Source organism: Neoarius graeffei, chromosome 23 (assembly GCF_027579695.1).
Source record: "Neoarius graeffei isolate fNeoGra1 chromosome 23, fNeoGra1.pri, whole genome shotgun sequence".
Lineage (NCBI taxonomy): Eukaryota > Metazoa > Chordata > Actinopteri > Siluriformes > Ariidae > Neoarius > Neoarius graeffei.
The window spans coordinates 54,999,920-55,011,940 of NC_083591.1; the positions used below are offsets into that span (position 1 = coordinate 54,999,920).

A 12,021-nucleotide genomic window follows, 5' to 3' on the forward strand; every position below is an offset into this window, starting at 1 on the left:
ACTAAACACACTCGGCGATACCCCAGATTTTCACTCTAGTGTGATTAGTTTATTTATTGTATTTATGGTTAGAATTATTATTTTTAGCTTAATTTTTAAATGTTAGTATTTCTATAAGTTTGTGAACTTTATGTAGATAGATCTGTTTTTTATTTTTATTATTTATTTATTCTTGTCTAAGTATGGTTGATAAATGAATCCTGAGTATGGCTGATGCTGCTGTAACTTGTAATTTCCTGCAAAGGATCATTAAAGTATCTATCTATCTATCTATCTATCTATCTATCTATCTATCTATCTATCTATCTATCTATCTATCTATCTATCTATCTATCTATCTGATGTGGACTCTGGACAACAGTAGTGGCTGTCTTTAAATAAAGAAAATAAAAATGCAAAACCCAAATAACACGTATTCTTTTCTTCCCTCTGAACCATCAAAAGCATATAAAAACACACATTTTACATAAACAGTCAGAATGCAACGATAGAAGTTGATTCTGTCCATAAGTGCACTTTATCACGACTTGCGTCGACTAGCTACTCGCTACATCGCACGCTCACTCGCGCTACATCACTTCCCGATTTCCCAAACTACAGGGGAGGGGCATAGAACGTGCATGCATTAATCGTGCATCAAAAAAATTTGTGGTGTTAAAAAGAATGCGTGTTAATGAGTCATCATTGCGTTAACTTCGATAGCTAGTTTATTTTAAATCATTTATGGAAGGAGTCTCCAGTGTCAGCACTTTGTAACAGTAATAACGCAGAGGAGTTGTGCTTTGTGGTTTCTTGACAACACGACAAGCTGCATTGTGAACTTTCTAGACAGAGGAGGAAAAGAACGACTATTTATTGCATTTCCTAGACTTTCTACAACATTTTAAATTTAACTGAATAAATCGTTTGTCATTCTTTAATATATTTTTTTTCACGTTTTGTCACATGACCCTGTTGAGTATATTCCTACACGTTTTATTTTTATTACACAGCTGTACGAGTCGTACTTTTTCAGCCACTTCGCGGACAGACTGCACGCTGGTGCCGTAGAGGTGGTTGTTGTACTGGCCCGCCTCGATGAACTTATGCTCCTGGATGTCTCTCTCCATCTGCTCTCGAGACACCACGAAATGGTAATCACGCCCATCCACTTCGTAGTCCCGCTTCGGCCGCGTCGTATCTGAGATGAGACGAGAGCAACATGGTTTGAACTGCAGCACATCCAGATCGATCGTGACACAAAATACTGGCACCCGTGTTACTTTAGCCTTAATCTGGTTTAATACAAAAAGGTTTCAGCTACTGCTACTTTAATTTTAAATTTGCACAATGAATTCATCAATGCATTAACATCACGATAAGTCTTTAAAAATGTCCTAAGAAACAAAATTTCCAGCTTTTAGATCAGTTTTGAGTTGTAAATTCCATAAAAATCCTGGAGATACTCACGAGGAACACAGGAGCCAAATTTGTCAGGGAACTCTGAGATCAGATCATCGTTAACTCTGTCCTTCATAGGCCCCAGGATGATCACGGGACGAGTGTAGTTCACTGTAGAGAGAGAAATAAACGCTCAAGTCTATAGATCACTAGACCAGCCTCGGATTACGTTCATCACGTGAATAAGTTTACGTTACAGACACTGAGCTAATATTCTCACCTTCTTGCTGACACACAGGCTCGTACGATAGTACGTATTCCTCTTGGCCACCTGAGAGTTAAACACAGCATAGTGGTTAGAAAGAAAGCACAGTGTGGCTTCGCTCATGGTCTTATGTCGTGTGTTGCAGTGTTTAGGATAGTGTTTATGATTATTAGGCACAGCGGTAAGGATAAGGGAAATGCAAGTCCATTTCAGAAAAGATTGAACATGCTCCTCTGGTCACCGGAGGTCACGTCTAAATCTCAAGCATGGCGTTTCTGCAGACGTCACCACATCTCTCTGACTCAGTCCGTGCGTTATGCATGACACGATGATAAATCATTCATTCACGGATGTCCTGGCATCCTTCACCATGCAAGATAAAACCGATCTTACAATCAACGTTCAGCAACATGCAGAATAAAGCCAGGTTATTCATAAAAATGTGTATTTTATCAACAGTCTCAAAATTACTGACAAATGTCTCATGCACTATTAAGCAAATCACAAAGAAATCTCTTTGAACTCATAATTATTAAATTCATCAGTGTGTATTTTTTTGTTTAAATACTAAGCATGTAACGATGTATTGTGCGATGATAAATCGCGATACAAATTTATGACCATTCGAATCAATGAAATTTAAAAAAAAAAATTTCCTAGCTATAATTGCGTTGTTTAGACAGCAGATGGACAATAGCAGAAACGCACACGACCTCACCCTAGGTGGAAGGAACACCGCTCTAACGCTACAAAAAACACAAAACCGATCTAAAGTGGAAAGAGCTTTTCTTTGAATGACTATAAATTGATTTAACAGGAAATCAGAGCTCTCTCTTTACAGACTGCTGATGGAAAGAAAAGAGAAGCAAATGGAGAAAGTACAAACATTCATAAAGGTTTATCAAGACCTAGTAATTATTAACTTTTTTCATTTTTAATAAAATGAATATTTTGGTTAACAGGGGATTATATTTTACTCCAACCTTTACAAATGTAGGTAAATTATTTTTAATTGAACAAAAGGAATATTTAAGTTGACGATGAATAGGAAACTAAATGTTGCTTTTTTTTTGGTAATAAAATTATCATTTAATTTTTCCCCGAAACTAATGTTTGAAAATCAAATTGTGAACCCAATATTGAGAATCAAATTTAATCGTGAATTAGGTGAAACATTACATGCCTATTTAAAAAAACAGCAGTATTTTCTTGCATTTTTTTTCTTTACACATTAAAATCACCATGTGAATTGCTGTACCACATTAGTGGATCATGCAGGACACATTAATTTAGTGAAATAATTGTAACGGTCTATATGTAAACAGACAGCTGTAAGAATATAAATTGTGATTTGTAAACGCAACATGAACATGGTATGGACAGAAATCAGAGCAGATTACAAATCTTCTTACAGATTAGTGATTTATAGCATTAAGATTTCCTGGTGCCATTTATGTCCGATTAGTTCTGAGATTCATAAACTTACGATCTCATGTTGGTGTACAATTATTTTGTTGAGAAAATGAAAACACAGTAAAATGTCCTGAACAAACACCTGACTCATGTCTCCTCTTCTGCTCATGACAAATGAAGCCACAAGATCGTTTAGTTTTAGTGCCGTAGAGCTACATAAGTGCAATGAAATACAGCGTTTATCAGCACTACTCCAAGATTATTATAAAGGCTGACCGTCTACAAAGCTGCTGGATTTTATTCCTGTCAAAGTGAAGGAACATTTGCCTTTATTTGTTCATTTCTGACTTTTTAACTTGATGACACATCTCTGAATAAACCCTGCACAAATAAACAAAGAATCTGACAATCAATTCAGCCTCATGAGTCATCTCTGTCAAATTTATAACTAAAGTGACACGAGTACACGGATAAAGCGACACGAGTACACTGATAAAACGTTTTGTACGACAGAGCCGAGTGATGTCACTTGTCGTTTGCGTACAGGACGCAATTCGGATCCAACTCCACTTCACTGTGTCTGTTCAGAGAGATATAGATGAAAGGGGGAAAAAAAAAGAAAAAAAAAAGGAGTAAGGGAAGCTCTGTTGCTATGGAGACCGGCCTGGGGCTGGCTTTGCCCTCGCTGATTGATTCCAGTTTTGTATCTCTGAGCTTGTGCGCTCGCTGCCTTCTGGAACATTCAGCCTCCTCTCCCTCACTGCAGTGCCCTTCCCGCGGAGAAGAAATTAGACCCACCTTTCTGACCATCACGGCTTACTCAGAATCGGAGGACTGAAGCTCAGTGGATTTTTGACGTCTAGGTACCAACGCAATGCAGGATACGATATTAAACATATTAAAGAGAATATTGTTGGAATTAATGGAATTAAAGCTTGTCAAGTGTTCCTGTGTGTGAATGTGTATATGTATACACTCTGTGTGCGCGCGCGCACACGTGTTAGTAAGAAAACATCAGATATTAAAAGTAAAAAGTCAGACATGCAGACGAAAACGGCGGGTGACATGGAGGGGGGGAATCCAAGGAAAACTTACGGTAACTACTTTCACTATCACTGGCATTAGAGGTCACATGCTCTGAAATCACAATACGGGGAAACAGATGGTGAAAACCCAAAAACACAGACAAACACACACTGAGAAAACCTTAAAGAAACCCAATACAAACACCACACACTTCTACACCAGCAGGATGAAAGTCCAGGCAGAAACAGTCACATTTTATAGATTTTCCCTCATAGCATTAACACACCTGACTCAAACAGAAGCCGTTCTGAAGCTGTATTAGAGCAAGAAAACACTAAACTGTACCATGATGATGTGTACCATGAAATTTGTCAACTTTTCTATAGACTACGATCTACAAATACGATTATTCTATCCACATTTCACTGGATATGAGCAATCGTGCGCTCTGATTGCCTACTCTACTACTACGCTATCAGCTTATACAGTATATGATGAGTAGAGAAAAACAAAATGGCGGAGCCAACCGAGGACAAAATAAAACCTACTCAAAAACAAAACCCCAAAAAAACCACAACAAAATATGGAATGAAAGTATTTGATAAGAAGGTATCTTGTTTTATTTTTCAATAACAATAATTATTACCACCGCATTTTTCACAAATTGCTCCTGTCATTTTGACAGTTTGTTTACATTCATCATCTTTAAGCATTAAAATTTGTTGAATTTTTTTTAAACCGGTTCAAAAGCTCAAAGAAGTTTGAAAATTACAGAACTGAAATGCCCAAGGAAGCATAAAATAAATGTCTAAAACTATTCTATACCTCAGCACGACAGCAAGACGGCACTTTCTACAAAGAAAACAACACAAATCCATTTGTGCAGCCGTTGACAGGTTTTTAAGAAGTCCACCCAAGCAGAAATTATTGTCGGATTTTTGTATCAAGATTTTATTTATCGAATTTGGAAAAAATAAAAATGCTCCATTTCTCAAAACCCACTGAATGTGGACAAAATAAAACAGTTATTCCACTCAATCTTGTCGAGCATGGATTATAGACAACTATCAGTTCATGTACGACTCGATTTCGTGGAATAATTGTTAATTATACCAAATCTTTTGACAGGAAGTACCTGATTATGTGCACAGCTGAATATTAAAATCACACACTGTACCTTTTATACTTAATTTTTCTGTGTACCAACCTTGTACATACATGGTTTTAAAATTCAAATACTAAAATGTTTAAGGATAAAATATCCATGATAAATTAAAAAAAGCCTTATACTCCACTCCGTGCAGTCTGATGTTGGCTCGCTAACCAAATGCATCTTCTCTGCTGTGAGTGGGCAATTCTTCAGCAGAGGTGCCAAAATTATGAAATTATTAAGATTGACTTAATTTGTCAGCTCCAAGGCAAAATATACAGAAAACCATATTTAAAAATCATCACCCCAATTATAGCAAAGTCACTTCAGAAAAATCAATCTTGGTTTGAATTTTAAATAAAAGTTCAGTTTTTTCTGACGTAATTCCGTCACTGACTTTTCTTTCTTCATAAAAGATTTTGCATCAAGTTAAACATAGCCAATTTTCCTATGTTTTTTTTTAATGATCAAAAGATACCCCATATAGTGTGAAATTTTTATTTAATACCATTATTTTGAGTACTGCAACTAAAAACGTTACCACATTTTGCTGTGAATGTAATTCAGTTACTGAAGAACCACCCAAGTATTTTTAATTTGAATACGGGTCCGTCTCAGAAACTGGTCTCTTATTTGGGACATTATGGTCAAAATTTTTTTTTTCAAATTTCATCTCATCTCATTATCTCTAGCCGCTTTATCCTTCTACAGGGTTGCAGGCAAGCTGGAGCCTATCCCAGCTGACTACGGGGCGAAAGGCGGGGTACACCCTGGACAAGTCGCCAGGTCATCACAGGGCTGACACATAGACACAGACAACCATTCACACTCACATTCACACCTACGCTCAATTTAGAGTCACCAGTTAACCTAACCTGCATGTCTTTGGACTGTGGGGGAAACCGGAGCACCCGGAGGAAACCCACGCGGACACGGGGAGAACATGCAAACTCCGCACAGAAAGGCCCTCGCCGGCCACGGGGCTCGAACCCAGGACCTTCTTGCTGTGAGGCGACAGCGCTAACCACTACACCACCGTGCCGCCCTTTTTCAAATTTTACTTTTTTTTTTTTTTTTTTGCATTTACCTAACACTCAATGTTTCTTTTGTCATGTTTAATAAGAATAAAGATAGTATCTTGCTTTATCTGGCCTCCACTGTGGAAATTTTTTTTTATTATAATTCAAATGCTTTTGTAAAATTGATTTCCATATAAAATAACTACAGCATGAAGAATTAAAGCCCCTCCTTCACAGATGAGTGAAAATATTGAATAAATTTCCTCTTTTTGATTGCTTGGGTTAAAAATGCCAAGTGTACGTGACTGAATGATGACTGATGACTGAATTGATTATTCACTTAAATATGAATAATATGATACATTTTGGGTATTTGATATGGCGAAATAGGACACAATGGAAAAATCAAGAACACACCGGAAAGATGAGAATAACGGCGGTGGTAAAAGAACAGCGGCTGTACCGGCTGAAGGTTGTGCGGGTCTCTGCTGCAGCGCGCGAGCAACGGGACATCACTACCGCACCGGACGGAGCACGAGGCGGGGGCGGGGCAAAATGATTGGCCGTATAGATTCTATCAAAAGTTTGATCTAAATTGACCATGGTTGCAAAATATTGGCCAAAAATACACAAAAACACTATGAAATATCAAAGTAAGATGAAAAAGAAACATTCTATTGCCTTATACTGCAAGACTAAAACAAAATAAACTGTCAAAACTCACCTTTTCAGTGATTACGTCCGAACAGATCACCCGCGTAACAGAAAGACCGCAAATGGAAGCACGATCAACTTCTAACTGTTGGAGTGGAAAATTCCATTCTACACATGCAAATTGTTAATGTGTGTCCTTCCCCGCACACAAATAACACGCTACGGTAAAAAATAGACCACGACTCATTTTATAGCTCAGAAATTCATACAAGACCAGCTACCATCATAACATATTCTGTAAGAAACATATTCTATACCTAACTTTCAGCTTTCGTTAAAAAAAAAAAAAAATCGCAGATTTATAACTAAATTTTTATATGGCGTAGTGATTTTAAGTTGCTGCTTTTGGTGAGGTCGTGACCTCGACCCTGAGGCTTTCCATTTAGATCAAAACACACGATCGTATTGGTTTTGGGTTTGCGGAAAATGGAGTTACAACGGTGATCAAATATTTTGCATGATGTTTTATTACGGTTATAATTATTCTGTGAGCGCACCAATCCTTAGGTGTATAAAGTTACAACTTAAAATACAATTAGTGATAACTGTAGACTTTTCAGTGGACTACAACCTTTTTAAGGGAATGCGATGTAGTCAATCATTTACCATGTCCCAGATCAAGCCGCCATTTTTCCACAAATTTGCAGAATTTTTGCCAAATTCTGAATATTCACCTCAAAGATTTAGTTTTATCTGTATTATTTCTTTCATCATTTTATTTCAAATTAAAACCAACATCACCATTCAAAACCGTATAGTTTATTGACTGGGTATACTTAGTTGGGTACCCCCACAGTACCCAGTTTCTGAGACAGACACATATAAAAGTTCATGAACAATCAATCAATCAATCAATCAATCAATCAATCAATCAATCAATCACAGTCCAGCGTCCATCTATTGTTATGGCATTTGTTTGGATTCCCCAGTCTAAATGCAACAGTTATTCATACATAAAATAATCTGAGATATGGTTTAAGCTTTAGCTGCTGTTCAGTTTTGTCTAACCATAACTGTTAAACCTTTCTTCTTCCAGGTGTGGATAAGTAAAGAATAGAACACTTGGGGGTATGACGTTAGAGGAAAATGTACTAAATTCTCACTACGTTATGTTGAAATCTGATTACTGGATAACTCATGTAGGCCCATTATTTGCTTTCCCACGATCAGACAACTTTAAGTGAATGTAAATGACGTGCATGTTTGCAGTAATTGTGTATATCCTATAATGTGTAAACACAGACTGACAGACTGTTTGTCTTTGCGCGAGTGTTTGACTCCAAGAACAAAACTCATATTATCGTATCCTTATACAATCCCTCGAACACAAAACATGAAACTAAAAGTGGAATGAGTTTTCGATAATTAGTTATGAGAGCGACAGACAAAAATAAAAACAAAAAATTAAGGAGGAGGAGGAAGAACGTGTGCATCTGGAACATCTTGCACTTACTCTGGCCTTTCGATAGTGTGTCATCTGGATTGTCCTGTTGGTCAGTTAGCGAAAGAGAGAGAAAGACCAAGACAAAACAAAAACAACCACAAGAGCACAATGGGTTACTCTCACACACCAGCTTCTTATTCACCACTACATACAGCAACCACCAAAGACCACGGTAAGCTCTGGTCCATGTGGCTGCTGTATCTGGTGGAATAGCGCCCCCTGCTGGCCATGTGCCATGTCGCACCCTAACCTCCCTCTCCGAACACTTTTCTGTCGTACTTACGGTCCACATCGCTTGTTTCCTGCTCGCTTGCCTCCTTGTTCTTGTAGAAAGGGAACTTTCGGGAAAAGAGGTTCTTTCTACGCTTGTCATTGAGGGACTGCTGAGGACAAGAAGGAGGGAGGGAGGGAGGGAGGGAGGGAGGAATGGAGGACAAAAAGAAAAAAGGAGAGGGGAGAGAAAGGTGGCTGATATGGAAGAAATTACAACATGACAGTTCAGTGCTGACCTGATGCATCACAAGAATCTTACATTTCTTCTTACGGAATGATGCACAAAGTCAGCACAGACTGAAATAATAATAACTTGAAAAATAATAATAATAAAAAAAAAGCAAAATGAACACCGATCACCATGACCCACACACCTATACCGCCAAGATCAACACAACCAGAATGAGAGAATGCAAAGTAGGAGAAATGGAGAAAGCAGTGAGAAAATAAGGTAATAGCACCAAATGTTTAAAAAGAAAAAACAAAAGAAAAAAAAAAAAAACCCTGCCAGCATTGGAGAAGCAGAAAAGGAGGGTTCAAACAATCTGCATTGACATAGTTTTGTCTTATTTACCCCCCCCCCCCCCATTTAGCCTTACAAAAAAATAATAATAATAATTCTAAAAATCAACATAATATTAAATGTTAATTTTAATGAACCAATCAAATTCTATTGGTTAAAATAAAGGAAACTGATGCTACAGAAGATAAATGTGTTAAGATTTTTCATTTATTGCCTTATTACTCACCCAAAACTTCATATTGATGGTCATACTGAATAACGAATAAACTGCTAAATAAAATATAGTGGTGCTAATAAAAATATCAGCATAAAAAGACAACAGAAGAAATGCTTTTACCCTCCTCAAATATGCAAACTGGAAATGCAAGTCGCAACCACACCCTCCTCTTCACTTTCACTATTATCAGAACACATCTGTATACTGGGGCGGCACGGTGGTGTAGTGGTTAGCGCTGTCACCTCGCAGCAAGAAGGTCCGGGTTCGAGCCCCGTGGCCAGCGAGGGCCTTTCTGTGCGGAGTTTGCATGTTCTCCCCGTGTCCGCGTGGGTTTCCTCCGGGTGCTCCGGTTTCCCCCACAGTCCAAAGACATGCAGGTTAGGTTAACTGGTGACTCTAAATTGAGCGTAGGTGTGAATGTGAGTGTGAATGGTTGTCTGTGTCTATGTGTCGCCCTGTGATGACCTGGCGACTTGTCCAGGGTGTACCCCGCCTTTCGCCCGTAGTCAGCTGGGATAGGCTCCAGCTTGCCTGCGACCCTGTAGAACAGGATAAAGCGGCTACAGATAATGAGATGAGATCTGTATACTGGGACTTGATTGGCTCCGATATTTTGTGATCCAATAACAGTCTGCTTGCTGCATGTTTTGCTAAAGCAAAAGAACCAGACTTTTCTCGTGTTTGCTGAGAATTCATAACAGCAGTAAAAGCTGTTATGGTAAATGCTTGTCTTTTAATGTAATAATAAATATCAAAATACGCAAAAATGACAGACAATACTGGCTCAAAAAAATGAAAAAATTAGCTTTAGTTAAAATAAACATCCTGGGGATAGTTGGATTTTGATTCACAGGTCAAATTAATTAAATGGAGACATTAATATCTCTATTTGCTCTTGTCTGTAAGGTGGCAGTAATTATGCACCTGTTTCAAATACTACACAGATAACACCCCTAAATACTATTGCCCCAGTAATATCTCTCACACACTCACTCACACACACACACAGTTGCATGTGCGCCATATGGAAGGGGGCACAGGGGCTTTGTGGGTCTGTCAGAAACGTATGCAAGTCTGGTACTGATTAGCATTGACCTGCTTTCCTTATCGCCAGCAGCACCACGAGAAACACAAAAGAAACCCCCAGCAGCAATGCTTTTCTGCCTACCAAGCACAAGTGAAAGAATGAAAGCAAGAACCTGACGACAAAAAAGACGAAAAGGAGATAGGAATTCAGCAAAATGTAAAGTGGGTAAAGCTCCAAATTGTCCCTTTCTATTATTTTTACTACAGCAGACACTATGAAGCTTATTCTGAAGACCATTTAATTAAAAAAAAAAAGGTTAAAGTAAGACCAATTTTTGTCAAAACTGAATAAGACGGTGCTTCTTCCCATGACCAAAATAAACAAGAAACAAACAAACATTAGGCAGCAGATGCAAACGCAAACTGAAATGTACAAACCCCGCCCACAATTTATGATTTTTTTTTTACAAATTAACATTCGAGATTTTTCAGCAGCAAAAGCACGACCGTGACAATTTTACAGGCTGCCCAGACGGTGTGTTGAACTAGATTTTATAAAAGTTTTAGGTGACTGTAGGGAAGCAGATATAGTTGTGTTCCAGTGGAAATAAATCCATCAACCCCCCGACAAACAATTTTTAAAAAATCATCAATATAGCAAAGATGCACATTTAAACAAAATCAGAAAAACATCCAGAAGGTTCTGTTGTAGCAGTCAGACAGCACAGGGATGTGGAGGGGGAGGGGGAGAGTGAGGGAAGGTGAGTGAGAGAGGGAGGGATGAGAAAGACGAGTGGTGTGTGGTAATACGAGGAGTCTGACATCAATGGCAAGCGTATCGGTCCTGTTTTCCGCTCATGCATGCCTGGTGTGGGAGTTAGCTTTAGGGTGAATACAGTTCGGATGCAAACACTGCTGTTATTGGTGTTATAAAAGAACTTCAATTATCGAGTGGGCCAGCAGGAGGCGCTGTTGAACATGCTGTTAACTATTTCTCTCTCACACAAGTGCACAACAGTACATTATAAAGGCAGTAATGACTTGCGTGAGTTAATTCTGAAAATGTTAAAAGATAAAACATTCCTGGTGTCAGCTGTTAAAGGTTTTCTGCTATAGGATTAACAAGAAGCCATTTTTATTACACTGTTAAATTAAAATCAGTTAGTGGTAGACATCATAAGAGCAATATACTTCTTCAAATTAGTCCCAAACTAATGCTTTCTAGCCTTTAATGTTGTTCTAGCCTGAATGAAATTCTATTATGAAACCATATTCTAGCTTAAGTTTAATCATGAAGTTACACTCTAGCTTGAAATTTAAATATGAAACTACACTCTAGGTTAAATTTAGTCATTATGCTATACTCTAGGCTGAAATTTAATTATGAAAGTTATACTTAGCTTAAATTTAATTATTAAGCTACACTCTAGGTTAAATTTAAATATGATGTTATACTTAGCTTAAATTTAATTATGAAGCTATATTCTAGCTTGAAATTTAAATATGAAGCTACACTAGGCTGAAATTTTAATAATGAAGCTACACTCTAGCTTAAATTTAATCATGAAGTT

The 12,021-nt window shown here is 37.8% G+C and overlaps 1 protein-coding gene across 17 annotated transcripts in view; it reads right to left on the reverse strand.

Annotated features, from left to right (window-relative positions):
* The window catches only part of dlg1b (discs large MAGUK scaffold protein 1b), a 181,344-nt gene that overhangs the window by 10,176 nt on the left and 159,147 nt on the right, over positions 1 to 12,021 (reverse strand). For 9 of the 17 annotated variants that reach the window (XM_060906437.1, XM_060906435.1, XM_060906446.1 and 6 more), the window contains 5 exons: positions 8,695 to 8,794; positions 4,154 to 4,195; positions 1,661 to 1,711; positions 1,450 to 1,551; positions 1,008 to 1,180 (listed from right to left, as the gene is read on the reverse strand). In XM_060906437.1, coding sequence (XP_060762420.1) covers positions 1,008 to 1,180; positions 1,450 to 1,551; positions 1,661 to 1,711; positions 4,154 to 4,195; positions 8,695 to 8,794 — 468 coding nt within the window. Of the gene's footprint in view, positions 1 to 1,007; positions 1,181 to 1,449; positions 1,552 to 1,660; positions 1,712 to 4,153; positions 4,196 to 8,420; positions 8,455 to 8,694; positions 8,795 to 12,021 lie in introns of all 17 variants that reach the window. The other 8 variants (XM_060906438.1, XM_060906449.1, XM_060906445.1 and 5 more) reach the window with 3 other exon arrangements.